Source organism: Pangasianodon hypophthalmus, chromosome 12, assembly GCF_027358585.1.
Source record: "Pangasianodon hypophthalmus isolate fPanHyp1 chromosome 12, fPanHyp1.pri, whole genome shotgun sequence".
Lineage (NCBI taxonomy): Eukaryota > Metazoa > Chordata > Actinopteri > Siluriformes > Pangasiidae > Pangasianodon > Pangasianodon hypophthalmus.
Window position 1 is genome coordinate 17,743,943 of NC_069721.1, and position 24,962 is coordinate 17,768,904.

Sequence of the window (24,962 nt, forward strand, 5' to 3'; positions counted from 1 at the left end):
AATTTTCCCCAAAATGTTCTACCATGATCTCATCAGACCATTATACATATTGCCACATGGTTTGGGGTGATTTAGGCAGGTTTAGATGTTTTGTTTTTTTGAAAAAGGGCTCCTGTCTAGCCACCCTTCCCCATAGCCCAGACATGTGAAGAATACATGAGATTGTTTTACCATACAAGGAGTGACCAGTACTTGCCAGATATTCCTCCTTTAATGTTGCCATAGGTCTCTTGGCAGCTTCGGTGATTGGTGTTCTTGTTCTTTCAGATTTGGAGGGACATCCTGTTCTTGGTAATGTCCCCATTTTCTCCATTTTGTTGTTGATGGCCTTCAGAGTGTTTTTTTTCTTCCCCTCCCCACTCCCTAAAATGTTTCTGTTTATTTTTCACTTGAATTTTGTTGGTTGCTATATCACATTAATGTTAATCAAATGTTATGTTAAACAAAGCACTGCCTGTTGCATAACCTCAACAGCGAATCAAATTACCAGTCAATCAGGACAAGGCAGGATTTACAAACTTTACACATGGAATTAATTTTTTGCTTCTTCTTAATGCCACAGTTGTAAGACTTTATTTTAACCTTTGGGTGAATAGTGTCCAGTGTAAGAGGCTTAAGCAAAGGGTCAACAGCTCTGGTGTGTTTGCTGTGGAGGAATATAGCATGTGCCAAATGAGTGTCATATTTCTGTCTCTCTCTCTCTCTCTCTCTCTCTCTCTCTCTCTCTCTCTCGGTTAAACTTGTGCATTCAAAGGCTATATTAATAACACTGTTTCTTTGAGTGCTCTGTCACCTCTATAATCATTTCCCTAAAACTCAGCTATGATTTTTTTTTAAATTTATTAAAAATGAACCTAACAGTAAAATATAGAGATTTTCTTTTATAAATTACTCAGCCTCGTATATCAAATTCTTATTTCATGCTGATTTTAACACTTTTCACACATATACTGGTTTTTGTTTTCTGTATTGCCTCTTTGGCATTCCATATACAGAATGTTCATTTGTTTTATTACTGAATCAAATGTGTCATGTTTTATATTAGATATTTTATAATATATAAGAAATAATGCAGTATAATTGGTTTGTATTTGCTTTAATAATGTACTGACTATAGCTTAAGGGGCCATTAGTGCCTTGTGAGCTTGCTGCTGAGTGCTGATTTTCCTCGCACTAAGAATAACAGCAAGTAGGACATTGTAATTAAACACTGCTGCACCAAACAAACACTTTTCCCAGGAAATATATTGGTGAAAGCCTTTATTTGACAAGCACAGAACTGGGTATTATCATCCAATCAAATCTTGTGTGTGGAGTGGGTCAAAGCACCATAATTTACTGTCTCCCCACCTCCCCCCTCATCCAACCACATGGTGGGTGTTGTCTGCGTGGGAGCCAATGATGTGCTCCCACTCCCCTCAGTGAAACATAACCATGATGAAACACACCCCCAAAGACAGGCTACTGAACAGGAGGGCAGAGTGGAGAGGAGAAAAACAAGGCATGCTGGGAGTGTTTCCTTTATCACAGGCTGTACTTTATGACTTTTTATGGCTGTGCTTGATAAAAAAATATCAGGTTCTTATATGCTCTTTGCCATCAGATAAAGGTCCAGGGAATAAGTCATAACTTAACTTAAATAGTCACATATCCTTAAATATTAACACAAACATTATATATTATTGTCACCAGTCTAATATTGGTGACAACAATATATAAGGTTGACCTTTAAAGGGCAAGCAGTGTATATATATGCAACATTTTTGTCCAATTTTCAACTGTTCACTTGAACCTGTGCACATTGTAACCTCAGATTGTTGTCCTTGGCTGACAGGAGTGGAACCTTATGTAGTAAAATGCTGTAGTAACCCATTTGCCTCAAGGTTGATGTGTTGTGTGTTCTGAGATGTTCTGACAGTTGTAGAGTTGTCAGCTACAAGTTAACAAGATAGTTTTCTGTTTTATATGCACCAAATTATAATAAGGACTAAAAAGGTTCACTAAACTGACATGCAATAACCAGTAATATAATCTAATGTTTGATTAACTTAGAGTGCGAATTTAGCACTTATTCTTTGGCACTGTGAGATCTAATTCTTATCTTGCCCTTTGAAAGTCCATAGAAACCTGAGATCCTATCACTCCTGACAGAACCAGACTTTACAGGTCATCGCCATTGACTTGTGAAGACAGGCTGTGCAGGGAAGCGTGTGACGCAGCATTTCCCCAAGGTTGCCCTCGTACCTATCTTATCTGCTGGGCAGAGTCCATATGAGCCAATTTAGGGTCAGTGCAAAAATCTGTGTAGTCAGCGTCAGCAAAATGCAATTCCTGTTTTCACTGTTCACTGAACGTACAATTTGACTGTCACAGCCTGATACAGAAGTCAGATTGTTGTAGGGGTTTATGCTATAGAGCAGGGGTTCCTAACTATTTTTGTCAGCTGAACATATACAGCCTAAATTATTTGTCTTAATTACCCCCTGAGATTTCAGGCAGGTTAACGTTAAGTGAAACATTTACTTCTTGAAAATGTTTTCTTTTTAAACTGCTTGTCTGCTGTTTTAAACTACGCAGCCTGCCTTGAAACATTCAACTAGTTTTGTGGCCATTCATGCTTTGCACTAAAAAAAAATAAATAAATAAATAAAATATTCCTCTTTGTACTTACAGAACGCTTCCCACTTTGGAACTTTTGTTGTCTTATTTTTGTGCTTCGATGTTCTTCCTCTTGTGATCTACTTTTACTGACAACATATGTCCATTTTCATAGATTTGACGGTATTGTAAAGATAAGGACATTTTTAGTCATGAAGAATGCATTACCTAGCTAACACTGTTTTTTATGTTTAACTCTCATGTGCTAAGAACTATTATCACATGACCCATGAGTAATTCAATCAACTACTACTATTTTTTACTTATGAACTGAGAATAAAATGTTGGAATTAACTGTTTTAATTAATTTAGTTTCAGCTTATATTTTTAATTAGTATTATATTATTGAAATTTAACTTAATGTGACATTGACATTTTCATTACAGTCTCACAAACCCCCTACAATGCCACCACGAACCCCTGGTTGGGAACCCCTGCTGTAGAGAATTCATCACCCAGCTTAGTTATTATATTTAACGTTAATGTTGTTGTGATTGTTAGGTTTGAATAATCACAAGACATGCCACTTTAGAGGTCTATTTGAATGCAAGCATTGTGCTGACTGGTTTGACAAACAGGTAATGTGTAAAGGTCTTGTCTGTCAAACAGGAAATCATTAACCACAAACTAATGAAGGAGAACGACATACCAATATCAGCAAGACAACCCTGAAACCTTCTATACAGGACTATCTGAATTTCTACACAATTTGTAATCTAGGGAGGACATTGTGTTATCTGTTTAGAGATATACACACAGGTCTTTTCTTTTTTATTCAGAAAACTACAGCCACACTACAGCAGGTCGTATTGCTGGATAGTGAACTACAGTAGGACTGTGACTTGCACATCATGTAAAACAGAATGTAATAATAGAGGTGTGCACGATTAACCTTTCCTGCTGCAAAGCTTCAAAATGCCTCAGTGCTGTTGCTCTTCAATGAATCTGTATTGACACTAGAGTAAATGTGTTTAACCTTCATTCATCTAAACCACCAACAAGACTGATAACAGTGTCCTATAATAACCCAAGAATAAGAATTAATAAGCTATTCAGATACTCTGACAGAAGAATGGGTTCAATTATATAAAGTGATAAAGTCAATCAAGTAATATTGAGCACTTGCACTTATCTGAGCAAATTAAATCAATTTCCTAGTTGTAGAAGTGTTACGACTACAGAAAGAGCGATGTGTGGCGCAATGTAACACTTGCTCCTACCTCCATTTTTAGTTACATTTCACATAATACACTTTGTAAGTGTATTATGCCATGAAGCCCCGCCCCTTCCCCCATCTCACATTAGTAATTTTTTGGCTGATGCTCTCATCTTGATTTAATCTCATCTCTGAAATATGTGGCCTCACTTTCTGTCAAGGTTTTGAGTTCGTTAATGTGAAATTAATCTATCAGTGTATGTTCAACTTAGCTAACGTTACTTAAGTACATATTTATTAGGCATGCACCAAAATTTTGGCTGAAAACAAGCAAAAGCGGCAATCTCAGTTTTCGGCCACAACAAAATGTTTCACAAAAAAAAAAACGTTGAAAAATTGAAAAATTGGAAAAAAATAAAATAAAATGTTGGCCCTGTGGAACCATTTCACAGTTCCTACAAGGGACATGAGATAAGTGATTTGTGACAGGACTCCATCGAAAATGTTTTTTTTTTTTTTTAGTGTTTACTGCATCCCCCTCCTTCTAACCCAGGACTACACAGTATACCTCTGAAAATGACATGGTCAGTGGAGCAGACGACGGCGTAAACTCACAGTCTTAACTTTATTGAGTACACATCAGTGCTATATCTCAATACACTCTCTAGACTAGCAGAAGAACCCCCAAACCTAGCAACCCACCCTGGACCCAACAGTTTAACACCCAATCACACTCTACAGTGTACATGATATATCACCACAGTCAGGAGAACTACACTGCATGGTGTCCTAAAAGTCTCCATACATAGGGAAATTAACACTTTTTAGCAAAATGTTTTCCAAAATTTCTCATAGTTAGTTTATATATATATATATATATATATATATATATATATATATATATATATATATATATATATATATATATGTATATATATATATATATATATTGTTCAGCCTTTAAGAATGCCTTTGACAAAAGAAGAACGTATTGAAATAATTCTCATAGCTGCATGCATAAATCATTCTCAGGAAGCTGTTGCAAGGTTGACTTTAACAGGAAACATGGCAAGCACATCACGCACGACACTGCTGCCAAACTTATTAACAAATTCAAAAAGACTGAAAGTGTTGTGGACCAACCGAGAAGTGGACGTCCACGAACATCCACTGACGAAGGCACAACTGACATGGTACTGGCAAACACAGCCCCCTATGTATGGAGACTTTTGAGACACCCTGTATATGGCTGAAATTTTGTGGACACCTGACTATCAAACACATATCTGCTTTTTGAACATCGCATTCCAGATTTAGTCCCCTTTTCCTGTTACAATAACCTCCACTCTTATGAGAATGATTTCCACTAGATTTTGGATTGTGGCTGTGGGGATTTGCTCATTCGGCCACAAGAGCATTAGTGAGATCAGGCACTGATGTTGGGTGAGGAGGTCTGGAGTGCAGTCAGAGTCCCAGTTCATCCCAAAAGTGTTCAGTGGGCTTGAGATCAGGGCTGTGTGCAGGACACTAGACTTCCACTCCAACCTTCTTCATGTCTTCATGCATCTCGCTTTGTGCACAGGAGCATTGTCATGCTTTGTGCACAGGAGCTTTTTTCATGTTGGAACCGGCTCCTTAGTTCCTGTGAGGAGAAATCTTAAAGCTACAAAGACATTTTATACAGTTGTGTGCTTCCACCTTTGTTGGAAAAGTTTGGAGCAGGCACATATACAGTATGGGTGTGATGGTCAGGTGTCCACACAGATTTGACTGTACAGTATAGTGTATCAGGGGCAGGTGCTCCACCCCTAGAGACGCGCCCCCTAGTGCCCTTAGTGCTAAGTGCACTAGCTCTGCGCACTTCGCGGTGCCTTTTAAAGCGAGGGGGGATGGCACGAGCGCTGTCATTTCAATACTGAATGAGGCTCACAGAGGAGCTCGTGCAGTCCTCGTTCACTTCCCCCTGTTTTCGTTTCCTTTGCAGGCCTCTTTGTTTATTTTAATCTCTTCTCTTCCATTTTAAACAACACCCGCTTTCCCTGGTCGAAATGTACCGGTATTTTGGCGAGCTTGTGAGCCGCGGAGCAGGCAGCGCTCTGGCGGCGGGGTGCGTGGAGGCAGCGATGCCGGCTTCAGCGTCTGTAATGCGGCTAAGGCACTACAGCGACGCCGCGGATAAAGAGGACGACCCCAACTTCTTCAGGATGGTGGAGGGCTTCTTTGACCGCGGCGCCGCCATAGTGGAGAACAAGCTGGTGGAGGACCTGAAGACGAGAGAGACACCCGAGCAGAAGAGACACCGAGTCCGGGGGATCCTCAAGATCATCAAGCCGTGCAACCACGTCCTCAGCGTGTCTTTCCCCATCAAGAGAGACAACGGAGAGTGGGAGGTTATCGAGGGCTACCGGGCGCAGCACAGCCAGCACAGAACTCCCTGCAAAGGAGGTATAACATGTTTGTTTATGCCTTTATTTACAAATACATTCACATTCCCGCGGTTTACAAATACACTCATTTCCTTTACATAGAATTAAGTTTGGGACATAACCTCCAGCATACAGAATGCCTGTCTGGGAGCTAGCATAGCCCTATACCGTTAATTGTACCGCAAGACAAGGACGTTCCAAATCCTCCTCACGCACTACACTCGAACACTACTTAGGGTATGGCATAAAGGTTTGTGCACCTTACACAGTGCACTCTACCTTCAGTAAGGGGTAATCAGGACGCGGCCAGGGTCTCCCTGCTAGTTCCGGGAACAAGAGAGCTAGTTTCAGGAACTGGCAAATAGCTTTGGTTTTGATAACTTCAGTATTGTTGTTACTACTTACACCATATATAGTGCAAAATATAGTTTATATAGTAGTTTTTATAATATTATATATAGTACACACACACACACACACACACACATATATACTGTATATATATATATATATATATATATATATATATATATATATATATATAATGTGTGTATGTATGTATGTATATATTTGTACCATTCTTTCTATTATATAGTCTAATCCCTTTTCAGAATGTGAGAACTCAAGGTGATGTTTAAAAACCTAACTGTCCTGGTACATGGAGACATGGATACAAGGACATGGAGTTGTCCCTATGGCATTGAAGAGCTACAAGACCAAATTGCTCCAAAACTCCAAAATGCCTTAAACTCAATTTTAAAAAAAACCCTCAAACATATCCCTTTGTCAGAAGACACTTAAATAGCACTTGGTTGGATCTGTGTGTGTGTGAGAGAGTGTGGGTGTGTGTTTGATTTATGACTGCATTGATTAATATGACTGAGAGCACTGAGATCAGGTACAGTAAAAAATGAATGGACAGAACACTGCTATAAAGCATGTTAGCCGTCTGTAACAGAGCATGAAGACATCAGCACAGAGCTCTTGTGTCCTTCAGACTCTATTAATAACTCAATAAGAGAGTAGCTCAAAACCCATTCCATTCACTGGAATACAAAGGTGTGTAATGCATGTTGCTCTGATGTTAAGGAACAGTGGTGCATTCCCGTGCTCGAGGATACGAGGTGTGGGAGGAAGAACACCGCAATGGGCTGTGGGTAAAATTTGAGTTGAGGACGTGACGTAGGCTATCCAGAGGGCGTTTTTACGAGGGTGGGCTGGGGGAGGGTGGATCGTACTGGCCCAGGCACTCGTATTTTGTCAGCTGCATGACACAAATGCATTTCTAACCAGCATGCGTCAGAGTGCATGGGCATCTGGCTCACGAGGGTAGCCGTTTCCATGTTCAGGCAGGTTATGTAAGAGTTTTCTAGCTTGCGAAAAAGATCTAAAGATTATTTTCAGGTTTGACCGTATCCTGACTTTTGTAAATCAGACTGTTCACTGTACAAGAGAAGCCAGACAGACCTATAATACTATTTGGCATTTGTGTAAAACTAGCTGTTCATTTCATTCCTATACTCTTTTAATTATATAGGTATTTGGCTGATAGTTGCTCATTGTGGGTCTGCAAAAAGCAAAGCAAGCTTGCTGTGCAATTAAGTCTTCTGCAACAGTGATAATCCAATGTCCTACAGGTTGCTCAAGCATTTGGAATCATGTAATCAGCAAATTTCTGGCATAAGATCAAACAAGGAAATAAACAAGAGCGACTCCATGATGTGAACATGACTTTAAGCTAAGTTGAGTGAGTGTCCAGACTTGTGGTTATCCAGGAGATGGCAAGCAGAAGAGCTCAGTGCTGAGTCATTCCTCCCTCTCTCTCTCTCTCTCTCTCTCGCCCTCGCCTATCAACCTCTCTCCCGCTCTTTCCATGTCGTCCAAAGTAGTCCTTTCTAGAATGTGCATGTTTCAGGACACATCATTTCAGAGGGACTTGTTTGTAAATGTTGGATCTTGAATTAAACTCTATTGTTTTTGATCATTTTTTTTTCACTATGTTATCATGCAGTACATTACTGAGGTTTGCACTTGTTCAAAATGTCACTGAAAGGCTGCATGTAGTCACTCCAGTACACAGAAAGAAAAATCTTCATTGGGCTATGTGTACCGATGCAATAGCATATCTGTCCTTTATTTTATTGACGTATATTTTATTGACAGTATAACACAATGTCTCCCAGGTTCATTTCTATCTGAAATAGAAGTTGCTGTCCTGTGTTGCACAATGCCGACCTGTGAAAATGGATTTGATCTGTTGATTTATGATGGTCTTGCTTAGGAGATTAGCTGCTTCAGACACACACATACACACACACAGAGGGCTTTAGCACTCAGAGGTAAAAATTTCAAATAAATGATATGCTCTTTGTTGAACCTTCATATGCCACATCATTTGCCATCATTAAAGGGTTAGATTTGAGTATTTCTGCTGGTTACAGCACTAATTTCCGAGCCAGAAACCAAATTAAATCTCTTGTATTATTGAGTCACAGCTTTTCTTACAGCTGACAAGTTACAGCTGACAAGTTACAGCTGACAAGTTACAGCTCTAACCCTTAAATAGAACAAGCCACTCCTTAAATTTTGGCCAGACGAATGTGTCACATCACAGGTTTTACTTGTTTGTTTTAAGAGATTGCATGACAGTTGCGGTGTGAAGCAATAAATGTGTAGTATGCTATTTTTGTCTATCTTACGCAGACCTGCCGTAGCAGCCTTGGATTCTAATGGATGTGTGTCAGTGATATAATAGTGAAGTCTGCTTCTCTAATCCATTCTGTACCTCGAGTGCAATCACGCTTGTCTGCACAATAATTGTATTTTGTATAACTGAATCATTGTTGAATCACGAGCTAAAACTCAGTGTTTTCAGCATATACTAGTATTCTGCATGGAGATCAGTCTGCTGTTTCTATTCTGCTAATCTTATTAGCCTCATTCAAAAGAATAAATGGCCGTAGTGATGTTTTTTTTCTTTCTCTCTGTCGTCTGGCTTTTACAAAGCAGCAGCTACTACAGGAGTGAGAATTATTTAGCACGGCAAGAACATTTCCTTCAGTCCGATTACTGTGCTGATTGTAGCAATTACATGAAGCTGTTTTAATTAGAGTGAGTTATTAGTCCAGTTATTAACAGTGATTTAACTTCCATATTAGAACAGGTGAAAGTAGTAAAAAGAAAATTCAGTCTTTTGTAGTTTCCCTTTAATAATACTGACTTTTCTGCGTTTCTTTTGTTGTCTTTTTTTTAGGTATCCGGTACAGCACAGATGTGTCTGTGGATGAAGTTAAAGCCTTGGCCTCGCTGATGACCTATAAATGTGCTGTTGTGGGTAAGTGGCTCTACAATTAATGGTGGACAAATCAGTAGTTTGGGCGCCTGGGGCAAGCAGATTTCATGTAAGGACATTAGTGTTTTATTTGCAATTGCCCGACAGACAAGTGGGTTCAACAATCGGAGAAGGGGAAAAAAGCAATTTCCTTACTGACATTCGCAATAGTTCTGCTGCTGCAATACACTCTTCAGGTTCCGGTACTTACGTGCAGTGCAGCACACAACAGGATACAACATGTAAGGAAAAAGATATAAAAGTATAACCATATAAAAGAGTACAACAGTATACAAAAGTAAATACAATAACAATATAATAAATACACAGTATTACATATGTACAACAGAGTTGTTGTGTGCAGGTATGTGCAAAACATGTAAAGGTATATAACCAGTAGTATATTGCACTATTTCTCAACAATTGCAAATTGTTGAAAATAAAGACGCTAGTCGGATTTGAATAATATCTTTTACATCCACTGCATCTCCTAGCTGAAATGTTGCCCAGCAACTTGCTGAGTTGTTGTTGAGGGTGCACGCATGATAGAAATTTTGTTAGAATAGAATAAGGTCCATGATGGAAATAAACTTTTCTGCTTTGTGCTCAATCCTGCATATTCTGTTGCAGCTCACTCACCATGCAAACTCAGATGCCATTATTGTCTGTGTGCTATTATTTAAAAAAAAAAATCGAAATGTTTTGTAATTCTTCCCCAGATGTGCCGTTTGGAGGTGCCAAAGCTGGAGTCAAAATCAACCCTAAAAATTTCTCTGTAAGTACAACACTCCAAGGAAATGAATAGTAACCAATGCATAAATGTCTTAGTAACTGTTTTTTTCTCTCTTTTTCTCACTGTTTCCTTCTGTAGCTCTATGATGTTATAATAAATGATAGTATTTATTTCTGTATAACAGAAATGTCTGTAGGTTGAGTCTAAACTCCAGGCAGCTTGCGCCCTACAATCTGAATTCAGTCCACAGATCATCTTTTCTCAGATTCCATATCCTGACTGTATTCCTGAATCCATAAGATTCAAGATTGTTCTTGCAGACGTGCATCTCTCTATTTTTTTTTTTTATAGCCGATATATTTCTCACATCTTTGACTTAATGGAGGGAGCAGATTGCTCTGGGGATCAATACAGAGACAGAGGAGGTGCATTTAGACCTCTTCTTCATCCTAAATGTACTTTCCAATATCTCTCTTTAGATCCCTATTCAGCCTGTGGTCTAAAATACAAGCAGACTAATTTGCTCTTTTTGTCTTTTATTTAGTTCGTAATGCTTGAAATCTGAACATTTTGAAAATGAAAAAAAGATACGCATAACTTTCAAAAGTTTATTTATATTATGGACGTCATTCTGTTAGTCATTCAACACGGCTAATTTTGTCAGAAGCAATAGTAAAGGAGTTCTTCTCTGAAATTTTGCACTCTGCTAGCTAAGGAGTCTTTGTGCCCTTCAGAGTGAAAGTGCTGATCAGAGAGACAGTGGTTTGCTTCTTTAGCTTTATGGCTGAAGTAGCAAATCTGCTGGAACAAACTAGCTGGGTTTATTAGTTTTGGTAATTGACATGCGAAGTGCATACAACATTTTTATATCTCGTATCACATTACTATTTTTTTGATCCCAATGAAAAGAATATCTTAGCTGACTTTTATCTGTCCATACAATTTATTTTTATGATTTGTATATGATTTTATTTTGATAATTTGGTCGTTGATGCTGTGTAGGACAATGAGTTGGAGAAAATCACAAGAAGATTCACCATTGAGCTTGCCAAAAAGGGATTCATTGGTGAGTAGCATTAACACTAATTATATTTGCTCTTACTCAAACAACTGCTTTACAAATCATTCAGCTCCAGGTAGTGCCAAATCCATCCCAGTGGCTTTATTGCTTAGCAAATAAGTCATGTTGCCCTTTAAGCACACCGTTTTGTTTGTAGAGCAAGCTTCAATCCTGATAAAAACTGCCCTTTGATCTCTGATAAATGGTCATGGATGTATTACCAAATACATACCTGAGGAGGTATACCCTTAGGTTCTGCATTTACAGTAACACGGCCTGTAATTCTGGGGTAGACGTGAAAAGCTGTTTAGCACCTCTTTAAACATTCTTTAACTTCTCCTGGTTCTCCTGGCCTGGAAAAGCTTTTCTCCCTGTGTTTTGTTCGGAAATGACCTCCTGCTTACCTCCTCCACCAGAGCTGTTTTTGGAAATGTATTTATTTGGACGCCTCATCAGTGACCCCCGCCATGACAGGTGGCAGTAGCAGAGTGAAGATTAGAGTGAAGCAGGGATTAGAAACAGCGCATATTGGAGTGGCAGGAATGCTGAACTGTCTCAAGGTTCAGTCTTGAAACTCTCATACGACATCAAGATGAGCAATGAGCTGAGAGTAATTAATAAATTAGTAACATTCTCTTAAACCAGACCCTTACGGCTGAGCAATATAACAATAAAATATAAATATCGTGATTAAGTTTTGTTATGATAGTTTCAGAGCTATGTGAGATATTGGAGATATCCATATTCTGAGCAATAATATTGAGCTGACTGTCATATCTCCTGCTCTTCTGTGGCCTATTACTGCAACCTTTTCCTTGTAATATTGTCATTGTAATTAATTTTGTCATTGTAATATACAGTAGGCTACAATTACAAAATATAAGCAAAGATGCAAATAAATTGGGAGAAAGAAAAAAGAAATTTCACTGAAACTGGCCACAAATTGAGACTTTCAGAAGCAACATTTTGGCCTCAAACAAAAGTGTCTCACTAAACAAAAATATTAAATATAATAACAGTATTAAAACTTAATTACTTAGTGTAGTGCCATGATTGTATTTATTATTTATTATTGTGTATTACTTTTATATGTCTATATTATAAAGATAAACAATTTAGATTAATTATTTATATAACTTGTTGATTTAAATGAAGATATGAGTAATAAGTAATTTAAGTAAGTAATTTAACCACACATTAGTTATTTCATCCTGCATAATGAAGCTGATATACACTCGTGTTGCCTTTGTTTGTGCTGTGAGTGTATCTGGTATACCGGTTCACATGGGCAGTGTGTGTGTATTCCGACCTCAGCACCTCTGTGCCACTGTTGTGTAGCTGTCAGGTTATAATAAAGCCTCTCATGTCTTTTTCTGTATCCTCTCAGGACCCGGTGTTGATGTCCCTGCCCCTGACATGAGCACTGGCGAGAGGGAGATGTCCTGGATTGCTGATACTTACGCTAACACTATTGCTCACACTGTAAGTCACTGTGCATGAGTATGTCCATTACACAGAACTTCTATATTCATAGACTTTTTATTTTTTAGCCAAGCAACAAGCCCTGCAAACAGTAATGTCATCAGCACAGAATGTCCATTACACAGAACTTCTATATTCATAGACTTTTTTTTTTTTAGCCAAGCAACAAGCCCTGCAAACAGTAATGTCATCAGCAAACAGTGACTGATATAAACGTTCACCTAGGCAGAAAAGCCCTTTCAACTTAGAGCAGTGTAAACAGCTCCAGTTATATGTACATATTAACACTGGCTTTGTCAGACAGGCTTTGTAATGTTTGCCTCAGTAAGTTACAGCCACATAGATTTCTGTCTGAATAAACAAACGTTTAAAATGCATCTCCAGGCAACATGTGTTCATATTAATATTTGTATTAGTGATTTGTTTGGAACATTAATGATGGTACACCCACTGATAGAGAGCAGCAGCTGGCATGAATTAAGTTACACTCTTCTCTGGAGTCACACGATACACTATTGACATTAGGGCATGAATACAACACACCATGTAAGCTTTTATTTTATTTCTATTACCCAAATCAGATAAGATAATGTGAAGATAATGATGCCAAATAATTGTCCATGCCGAATGAAGGTTCATAATGTCAAAATATCAGTAAGCCTGAAGTTTTTCTTGAAATTATTTTAGTGGCAGATAATTTTCTTTATTTTAAGCCTGGATCCTCTTTGTGTTTATAGAAAGAAGCAAATTATCTGAGAAATATTAATTAAACTTGTTTTTTTTTTGCTTTTTTTTTCCCCAGTTTCCCCAAAATGTTTTTATGTATCAAGATATGATATTTCTTAATCCTTATTTTCTTAATCCTTTCCTTTTTGTCACTTTCTCTCCATAGACATGTTTGTTTTCAATGTTCTTGTACAGTTCTTACACAGAGTTCATGCACTGGCAGTGCTGTTGCCGTGGCAGCTTGGGAAAACTTTCTTTTTAACACAGCACAATTTCCTATTAGCATGCGAAAACCGAAGCGTGCAGAACAGCATCTGTAAGTGTTTCATAGCAGGATGTGTCCCTGTGCTCAGCTCGGCAGTGGAGAGGAGAAGAAACAGCTGTCGTTCTTATTTCGCTGTGCTTGAATACAATGAAGCCAGCACAAGCAATTCATGTGCATGATGTGCCACTTCATGTAATCTCTTTAGTGCAGAGATAGATTTCGCATTTTAGCCAGTTTAGCCGGATAGATTGTATGTATAGTGTGTTTTATTCACATTTGAGCCCCCTGCATTGTGCACAGGATAAACATGCATTTGCTTGTGTATTCAGTTGACTCAGATGAACAATAGGAGCCATTGTTCAGCTCAGCCTCTGAATAGGACATGTCCCATATACAAGGATGATGGTCCTTATGTTTCTTTGTGACCTCTGGGATTTTTAAAAGCCACATGGTCCTTGCTTGTATACAAAGCTTTCCAGGTTATTTTTGGCTTTGTTCAAAGAGCTGATTTCTGACAGATCTGGGTAATTCGATGGCCGTGGGCAGTGTTTCTGTTAAAGTGTTCCTTCATTTGAAATGGCAGAGAGACAGTGTGGTGCTGACCCACAGGTGAACAGTAAGTGATTAATGATTCTGTGGAAAGGATCTAAGTGGGCTGGAGTTGATCCAGGTTTGAGTGAGGACAGCGTTTAAAAAGACAAACAGGCATGTTGTAAGCACTGGTAGAGGGAAAAGAAGAGTGAATAAATAGAATTATGGGTGGGCGATATGACTAAAATATATCACGAGTCATTACAGTTATATTTATCATAGCATTTAGGTTTACTACCAAATTACCAGCGAAACTGCAAATAACAATCAATTATCTGTTGAGGACAAAGAGGTAGAATTTTAAAAAATGGCACAAAAATAGACTTCGACATCCAATCAGCTGTGAGTGACTGTGGTCTGTGTTAAAGTACTGACAAAACCTGTAATACTCTTAGTGTTTGGTGTTACGATATTGTGAAAGATTATTGTCATATTGACCAGCTTGGAATAAATGAATGAAAATGAATAACACGGTTAAAGAATAATGTATAAATTCCTGCATGAAGTCTTAAAATGTAGCTCTTAATATTTTTTTAGCCATTAGTTATTTTTCAGCATTTTCAAGCATTTTTCAGCTATGTAAATCCTCACTGTAGTCTAGTACAATAAATCGATAATCTAGTATATTTTTATTGTATCTGATTCTATATAATAAAGGTAGTTTATATTTAGATGGCTGCTGACCTCATGTGAGGGTTAGTCAAGGTGGTATAGCTGTTTTGTACTTCTCTCGTGTCGTATAGCCCTGTGACTACATGTCCTCTGTCCTTAGTTGCCCCTAAGGGCAGGTTCCAATATAAGGTTCCATATGGTCATGTAAATAGACCCATTCCTCATGCCTTTCCCATAGGAAGTAGCCATGCTTTTAGTTGACTGTCTGTCACATTTGACCCGTAGTGCATGGATGATTCCGCAGTTGGTGTGCCATTTAGCCCTGGTGACTCTTAAAAATAAAACTTTTTAAAATAATTTTTCAACACTTAATTAAAGAAAACATGCATTCAAAAAATGCATTAACCCGTTTCAGGCAATCATCTATAAGTTCTTTGCTGACAGTGGCTACATTTTTCTCTTAAATTAGTAACATGGTTGAAAGTAATAGTGTTCACTTTTTAGCAAAGAACTATGAAATGTGCAAAATGTATTAACTAGCATCCATGCAAATGGCATGAAGACAGTAAGGACATTCTGATAATTTACTTAAAAGTAACTTGAATGAATAATGTAGCTATCATTTGGATAACAGGGTTGTGCTTTCAAAATGGCCTCATTGGTAAAGATCACAATATCATTGAAAATTAGGGGAAAAATCAGAAGAACTTACTTTTCTTCTTCGCATGATCTTCAGGAAATTTGGATGATGCAACTTCCTGTTGAACATATGACTCGTGAAATATTTTATAGGGGTGAATGTGTAAAATGGACATTTTTTCATAACCTATATGGAAAAGGATGCTTCAAGCATGAGGTGTTCAAATAATGCAAAAAATAATATCATGATATCAATAATATCAAGGTATTTTAATGATTATATTTCAAGGTAAAGTGGTGTTGTAGTGGGCTGGGACAGACAAACTGCTTTTTTCTAAATGCTGTAGATTTTCTAGGTTTTATTAATGTTTTTTATGTGTTTTAAAGTTATTTATCTAAAAAATGCATGTGATGATGTAAAGAACACTTTAACTATGTTTAAAATGTCTCTTACCTTTGCTTTACATACCTATTTGTAAATGTAAAAATCAGTGAGACACCCCAGTGGCACCCCAATCATGGAATTACTTGCATGGACTTCTGGGATTTGTAGTTCAGCCTTGTCTCTGGCAAATCGTTTTAGTTTAACTGAGAGCCTGAGAGAAGCCACCGTGGATTTCATCTGAATGTTAGACCTGTGTCATTTTTCAACATGCCTGTGTGTATACCTCAACAAACACTCATCCAGCTACTCAGGTGTAGATGTTTCACTATGCCATGATGATTTTCCCCCACTGCAGTCTACCTTTTTTCCCTTATATTAACATAATCTTAGGTACTCATGTGTAGAACAGTGAATTTGGTAGTACATGTTTCAGTATTGTAATTGTATATGCTTTTTTGTAATTATACATAGTATATTAATGTGTATAGTGTATTTCTCTCTATAAAGGACATTAACGCTCATGCCTGCGTGACGGGGAAGCCCATCAGCCAGGGAGGAATCCACGGCAGAGTGTCAGCCACAGGGCGTGGAGTTTTCCACGGCATCGAGAACTTCATCAACGAGGCATCCTACATGAGCAAGCTCGGACTGACGCCAGGCTTCGCTGACAAGACCTTCATCATCCAGGTACAGTGTGTAAAAGAATGGTTTAGAAGCAATATGTATTGTTAATTTAAAAAGAAAAATCTGTTAATCACCCAAAGGATACACTAGGGTATATAAACATGTGCATTATGTAGAGTTTTGTGTTGAATTTATCTTTTTTTTTCTGTAATGCTCACTGGTTTCAAACAGGAATAGAGAGTTAAACATCAGCATCAGATATAACTCTCAGTTCCTTCTGGGTTTCCTCATGGTGCTTCCTCTCTGTCTAATCCACTCGTCTTTGCTCTGGGTGCCTGTCTCAGAGTATTGAACTCCAGCTGCTGTCTGTTCTCAAGATTAAGAATCAGTGTCAGAGAACAGTAGCAGACAATGACTCTTTCTCTTATCCACTGACGTTTGCTCTTAATTGCATTGGAGATAAATCTGCTGCGACCTGTGATGTGAAGGAGAAATCCCTAACTATTCCTCTTTTTTACACACTGACTAATCTGGTGCTTTTCTATAGGGATTATTGCCTTGTATTAAACTGTCTGAGATTTACTGTTACATTTACTGTTACACAGTTCTCATACAGAGAAGGGACTGCAGGAGGAGTGCATTAAAAGGACATGGTGAACAGTAATGTAGATTTATGCACATGAAGCTAATGCTGAAACTTCCCTCTAAAGGGACAGTTACACTTTCTGATAGATGCTAAATTAAATTTCATTGCTCTTGTACTTTGTGCAATGATGATAAAAACATATCTGAGTGGTTGCTTTAACTCATAGAGAACACATGGTGGCACCAGAGATCATTTACAAACTAAGCATGTAGAAATGCTGATTCATTAGCAAATAAGATATCTTTAAACAGCTTCCCAGTAGTCTATCAATTCAAATAATAATACATAATCTAATAATTCAAATAGTAATACAGAAACTGATAATTAAGTCCTTTTCCTCAAACAGTACATGTTTATTTGATTATCACCTCCTGCTGCTTCTGAGCAGATTGTAAATTTTTTTCTTTCTGTTACTGTCAATAGCAGTTATTCTCCACACCACACAGAAGAAAAATGGCTTACATTATTTAAAAGAATTTCTTTTCTTTCTCAGGGTTTCGGAAATGTTGGCTTGCACTCTATGCGTTACCTCCACCGTTACGGTGCTAAATGCGTGGGTATTGCTGAGATTGACGGAAACATCTGGAATCCTAATGGCATCGACCCCAAGGAACTCGAGGACTACAAACTGGTGAGCACAGAAGAAATGTTTAGTCCTATTCGGTGCTGTCTTTGTGGCTCGACTGTGCTATTACAAATGGATGTCTATCTGCTTTTCTCACAGCAACATGGCACTATTGTGGGCTTCCCTAACGCTCAGCCCTATGAGGGTAGCATCCTGGAGGCAGACTGTGACATCCTCATCCCTGCCGCTGGAGAGAAACAACTTACCCGGAAGAACGCTCCCAACATCAAGGCTAAGGTCAGAGATGCGTACCAACCCACTGCTTTGAAATCTCCACACTGTGAAGTCAAGCACATCCCATAGCTAATTATCTCTCCTATTTAGGCCTGAAAATCCCTTCCAGTGATGTAAGCCTGTTCAAGTGAAAGTCTATGGATTTGGTGTCTGTCTTTATCCAAGGTGTTTTTGGTTTGATAAATGTGACTGTCAGACCATTCTACTCAGAATGTAGGCATCGAGGGTAGACTGTTTATCTAAATGGATGTTTATCTGATGTTCCCTGCTGGAATTAATGAAAACCATTAATCCTGATGACACCCAGCATCTCACATCACAGGAAACAGGGGGCTGGTAGAGAATCATTACATTTAACTATTCACTACTATTCACTCATTCTCCTACTAAGAATTACAGCTTCAGGATCCAGACAACAGAAATTTCTGTGTAGAATGCAAACAGTGGGTGATTTTATGAAATTGAAAATTTTATATTGCAGTATTGCAGTTATATAGAAGTACATATTAGTGTACACACATTTTTATGGAATTTCAATCAAAAATGATTGAGACTAGTTTGAATTAAATTTACATCTAACAATTTACTTGAGTCTTTTACGAAGTTAAGATGCGACACAATTGAAAAAGTATATATTAGTTATGTAAAATGCAGTGAAACAAACCAGAGAACTAATGAAGAAATGTATTGTAGAAGATCAAGAAAAAGAAAAAGAAGAAAGCATTTACGGTATACAAGTACAGTACTGTGAAATCCTTACTTTACATATTCTTGTTAGGAAGCTGGAGCTCAGGGTTAGCCATGATACGATGCCACTGGAGCAGAGCTCGCTAATGACCTTGCTCAGTGGCAGCTTGGTGCTGCTGTGATTCAAATTCAAAACCTTTGGATCTGTAGCCCAGAACCTTAACCACTGTGCCACCAGATCTGTACCGCAAATGAGTCTGTCCGCAGTGCAAAAGAAGCTCTTAGTTCTTAAAGTGCTATTAAAAAGACCATATAAATCACTTCAAACCAATTACTTCCTAGCCAGTTCTTCACTATCAGTAATTCAGTTTGTGAGTTTTACCGTATTCTAGCTGAACAGGGTCAATGTGGCAAAATCACAGTCCTTTTGGTGGTGTGACTGTCAGCATGTTGTGTACACAACTTATTTTGTAACTACTCTTTAATCACAGGTACCATGTAATGATTGTATGTGCAGAGGTTTTGCATTTCGCATTACAATTTTTAGTTTCTCATTTATCCTGGTACACTACCTATCACTATATAATGCTATCTGTAACATTGTCTTTGGGCTTAGCTTAATACACACTTAACCTGCGTATTGTGATGGTTTAGATCATTGCTGAGGGAGCTAACGGCCCCACCACACCCGATGCTGACAAGATCTTCTTGGAGAGGAACATCATGGTCATCCCGGTAAGATTCTCCACAAACGTGCCCTCAATTAAACACTGCGATGTTGCTACTGTATGATTTTAACAGCATGTATCATTTATGTTCCTGAAACATGAACATGCTGTCAATACGTTCTTCTGTTGAAATTGTTTTTTATCTCAAAGGTTGTTTGACGTGATAAATTAGTCATTGAACTTTGTGCTAAGCGAGTTCACTTCTGATCTAACTATAGGACATGTACCTGAATGCCGGTGGTGTGACCGTCTCCTACTTCGAGTGGCTGAAGAACCTGAACCATGTCAGTTACGGGCGTCTGACCTTCAAGTACGAGAGGGACTCCAACTACCACCTGCTGAGTGAGTCTTATACAAACTCCCTTACTTACTACACTAAAACACAATGTGCATTACCTCTGCTTTAATTACTAAAAGCAAGTATACACCTTGCTTTAACGACTTATTTCAAATAATAATTAGAAGAGAGTTTCATGTCTGCGTTAGACACACTGATTGAGCTGAGTCATTAAGGAGGAGAAAAATAGGGGTTACTTCAATCACTGCTTGTATTTTGAGCTGCTTCTTTCATTTGAATTTGTTTTGTTTTTAAGGGAGGTACTGCATAGGCTGTGGTGTTGGAATAAGAACAGATGGTGACATTGTCTATGCCTCATTCATTAAATCATTCATTCATCTTCAATAAATGTATTATGTGCTTTTTGGAGCATCTTTGTTTATTAGTAACCTAACAATGCAGAGCTAAAGAACCAGATTCACTTCTTAGTCCATTTTACACAACAATCCATACGTTCAACAATCTGTGACTCAGCCTAGACTCTTTGTCTGCACCCGAATCATCAGGGTGGTGCCTTTTGCCCTGCAGCAACATGAACATTCCTACCTTCTCAGTGGCAAGTGCTTATGCGTTAGCACAAGGTCGCTTACATTTTTCTGTTTGATGTTTTTTCCCTCTCTTAGGTTCTCATGTACATCATATAAACTGGCTCGCTGTTGTTGGTAGAACATTAGAGATATAAAGTAGGAAAGAGGAGGACCACCATTGTCAGAGGGGCCTGTTGCTAATTTTGATGATATGGATATTTTTTTACTACAGTGTCGGTATACAGATAGAAGCATATAGTATGTGTGAAAATGATTAGGATCATGTCATGGTCAATTTTTCTGCCTATTGCCATGTCTCATGCCATCATTTATGATATTCTTTTATATATTTGAAGGAATGAAAGAATAAATCTTAGCAGAAATTAGAAAGACTTGCATATCTGTGTCTCGGTTATTGTTCAAAATGAGTTAGTGAATCATTAAAATGGAGAAAAGCACTATTACTTTAAACTCTGGTATGGTAAATCATATCTCGGTGTGGAGTAGCTGGTAAATTTAATTTTTAAGGATGTTCTGCGTAGGCTATGAACAAATATTTTTACATGCAGAATTCATAGTTCACCCAGCTTAATGTTTCATAAGGCAAGTACATGACCATTTCATTGCTCTTATCACAGTGTTAATACACTGTATCATACAAAAGCTATACCGTAAAGCATATCTTTATTCTTACTGCCAGTGTGGGAATATTTTAATACTCTCGGATTATTGCAGAACACTGCTGCATTACCTCCGTCTCAGTCCTCCTGCAGGTGTTTGGTAGGAAAATACTCATCATTTCACTAATTCTTGCATTCGTGTTTTCCAGTGTCTGTGCAGGAAAGTCTTGAGAGGAAGTTTGGAAAGCAAGGTGGTCCCATCCCTGTGGTTCCCACTGCAGAATTCCAGGCTCGTGTGGCAGTGAGTATCAGTTCTATCTTTGTGTGTCTTTGCGTGCATTAGAAAACAACATAGCACATTAAGAGAGTTATTAAATATGAACCAAGAATTAATTATGCTAAATGAAATTACAGAGCACTGTATGACATAAAAAGTGTGACATAAAAATTGGCTAAACCTGAATAATTGAGATCGTAATAGAGGTCTTATGCTGTCCAAGCAAAAAATATTGAAAAGAGGAAGAGTTTCTCACTGAGAGATGTCTTACTGTGACATTTGCACGTCCAATCATTTTTCATGATCACTTTACTTTTCATTTTACTGCACGGATATCAGTCGGGCCACTCAGAGGTGCGTTGACTGCAAGTGTAAATGCATGTGGTTAAAATCTTTTCAGGATAGGGTATAAGCTTATTTTATTTCATTTAGCTACTTATATTGAGTAAACAGGTTAAATAATTTTGTGTATAGTAGTTTTCAACTGGCTGAAGGCTTTTAGCTATATTCGTCAAGTCTGGAGGATACTGTTGCACAATGCTTTGATTTCACGCTTGTGAAATCCTTTCTAATCCGTTAAGTTTTAATGAACTAATAATGAACATATAGCCACTTCACATGTCTCATTTATTCGATAAATGATTAGTGAGTGCTGGTCTGTTATATACTCGTCTAATATAGCTTTTCTGTATTGTGTAGGGTGCCTCTGAGAAGGACATTGTGCACTCTGGTCTTGCCTACACAATGGAGAGATCTGCAAGGGTAAGTCATCCTGCGTGAGAGTTTCATCACTATATATAAAAATATTCTTTATGTGACACAAAGATGAGAATTTACTGTATGGGTTTTCTGTGTGTCATGCTTTCTTTGTTGTCACAAAAAGAAAATGTGAAAAATGTAACTAAAAGTTTGTTTAAACGAGGTCTTTTTTTTTTACAATGACTCCTTTTCTTGTGTAAAGGAGGTATTAGCTCTGTTTGTGCAACCTTAAACACATGATTTAAAAAAAGAGCTCGTAGACGGCAGTAGAGTTGGATGTCATTGCAGATGAAGTCTGGCAAACAGCCAGTTTCCTAATATAACAACACAATAGCAACACATCATGTGCTTAGTAGATGATAATTGTGATCGAGCCACTACCCCTACTTCAGGCATGTATGAGTCTTCTCTGTGGAATGATCATTACTGTGTGTACAAACGCCTCTGGGGCTTTTCATGCCCTTAATATTGAGCTTATTTTAGCAGTTCTCAGTATCTGTGTCCAAATTGTCTTTCAATTAGAAAGTCTTACTTTAATCAATGTGTTCTTAGTAGTTATTCAAGAAGAACAAATCATTTTTTATTGAAAAAAATTCTTTCTGTCTTTTGTAGCAAATTATGCGTACGGCCAACAAGTACAACCTGGGCTTGGACCTCAGGACAGCAGCTTACGTCAATGCCATTGAGAAGGTCTTCAAAGTGTACAATGAGGCTGGCCTGACCTTCACATAAATCCTCAATCTCCCCTCTACCAGCCACTCTATACCGGCCTTAGACCAACCCTGTGCCCCATACCACAGCCTTTTGTCATTTTCTGAGTTTACAATGACACCTATAGTATCCCCACATTATTAAAGTAAATGAAATGAAATATTAAATTACCCCATTCATATTTTGCCAAGTTTTTCCATATAGTTTATCGTAATTATGCTGTAACATCTGTATACTACTGTTCTGTATGACATAGAAAGAAGCTGCTAATTATGTCATGGAGTACATCATGCTATGATGTTATTCAGTTCAAATATCTCAAATTACTGTTAGTTTTGTACTAATTTTGTCATTAACTAATGTTTGCAGTATTGGCAGTATTCATTCGCCAGCCCTCAAGATATATTTAGATTCATTTATTAATATTGTTTGTTGGCCCAAAGCTTGTGACTCCACATTGTAAGTATTGAAAGACAACACTAAAGATGCCTTTGACCTTAGAGCAGGAGTTTTATACTCGCAGGAATTCTGTCTTTATACCAGTGGTTCAACATTCATAAAATACCTCACATAGGAAAAATCCATCCAACACACTGGTCCTATTCAGCAATTTGTCTTGGAGACATTCTAAATCTAAAAATCTTCAATTTAAAATGTCTGAATATTAAACCCAGTGGATTTTGTGACACTCTGGAAAAGTGCGCGTGTTCGTGTGTGCGTGTATTCGTGTGTGTGTGTGTGTGTGTGTGTGTGTGTGTGTGTGTGTGTGTGTGTGTGTGTAGGTGAGTGTAGCTCATGGGGGAACAAAACCATTCACAAAGCTCATCTACACCGTCATGTGGAAATTTGCTTTGGAAAAATTTGTATTGCTTTTCTTTGTTGTTGAGAATAAAGAAATTGAAACACGTTTTTGTTCCATTGGTGTTTAATTAAACATTTTTTATGCACAGGATTAATAATCATGTGATATAAACAGACAACTAAAGTGCTTTTGTTCCATTACAACAGAAGCAGGATTTGTTTGTTTGTTTGCTTAAGTCTGGTTTAGATATAGAAAGTACTACAAAGCACTGTAGGTTGCAGGTATGCGTACAGGACTGAAGGATAAGGTTGCTTTTTGAGGAGGTGCATTATAAGAGATTTACTCTGCAGCAAATAAATGAAAATCATTCAAACAGCTTCTTCGTAAAAGGGATAGCCTTATCTGCTGCGTTCCCAGCTACTTGGTCCGCTGCTGCTTTGCCAATCGCACCGCTCACCATGTTGCCAATACCTGCAGCAATTACAGTCATAATTGTACAGTACACATTGATCATAACGAAGAATTTTATTCCAACCCTATAACTGTAACACAATCTACCACTGCTTTAGGATACATTACAAAGATAATGAAACTGCTTGATCCTTGCTAATACAAAACAGTCAGAGATTATTATTATTTTTTTTTTTAATAAATATTGGCCAAAGATAATAAAATTACCTCCCGCCTGTTTCTTGTTCTTGTTTTGTTCTCCTCCAATGACCTCACCAATTTTCTCTTTGGCAACCCCAGCTTTAAAAAAAAAGATTTTAATATTACAAATAATGTAATCCTGTGAGACAACTTTTAAGAAATCGATACTGCACAAAACTTCATGCAAACTTTTAGTAGCATGCAAACCACCCTCAATCTACAAATTTCACACAGGACTGTAGCATGTTTTGTAAGATTTTTAATCGAAACAGAAAAATGTGTAAAGAAAAAGTGGAAAGACATTTCTAATAATAATAATAATAATAATAATAATAATAATATAGAGAACATATCTAACTGCATTACAAGTAGTATTTGTATAAATTCTTTAATTATTTTATTTAAATTTTATTCACATCATGATAGTAAATTTATTCATAAATACCTGTTTAAATGTATTTACTGACTCACCTGCCTGATCGATGACCTTATTGACCTGTCCATCAATGGCCCCCTTGGCAAAGTCCATGTTGGTGAGTTTAGTCTTACTGTCAACAAGTGATAAGTCAGTGTTTTTGTGTGTGTTTGTGTGTAACCAGAGAACAGCATACTTTTTATAGACGCAAAACTCCCAAACACACCCCCTGAGCATAAAACACAACCACTCACA

The 24,962-nt window shown here is 37.8% G+C and overlaps 1 protein-coding gene across 1 annotated transcript; it reads left to right on the forward strand.

The window, feature by feature from the left end:
* The first annotated feature begins 5,706 nt into the window (after window positions 1-5,706).
* Window positions 5,707-23,746, forward strand: glud1b (glutamate dehydrogenase 1b). Its single transcript, XM_026914964.3, has 13 exons — window positions 5,707-6,259; window positions 9,494-9,574; window positions 10,291-10,346; window positions 11,307-11,370; window positions 12,752-12,846; window positions 16,572-16,751; window positions 17,828-17,965; window positions 18,059-18,196; window positions 19,535-19,615; window positions 19,827-19,950; window positions 21,302-21,393; window positions 22,069-22,131; window positions 22,741-23,746. The coding sequence occupies exons 1-13, from the start codon at window positions 5,863-5,865 to the stop codon at window positions 22,858-22,860; spliced, it is 1,629 nt and encodes a 542-aa protein (XP_026770765.1). The 5' UTR covers window positions 5,707-5,862; the 3' UTR covers window positions 22,861-23,746.
* The last annotated feature ends 1,216 nt before the right edge of the window (window positions 23,747-24,962 follow it).

Excerpts from the sequence above, each read along its gene's own strand:
- glud1b (XM_026914964.3), top strand. The coding sequence starts at position 5,863 with ATGTACCGGTATTTTGGCGAGCTTGTGAGCCGCGGAGCAGGCAGCGCT. Across the intron at positions 6,260-9,493 it reads CAGAACTCCCTGCAAAGGAG|GTATCCGGTACAGCACAGAT; the intron begins GTATAACATGTT and ends TCTTTTTTTTAG. Across the intron at positions 19,951-21,301 it reads CTCCAACTACCACCTGCTGA|TGTCTGTGCAGGAAAGTCTT; the intron begins GTGAGTCTTATA and ends CGTGTTTTCCAG.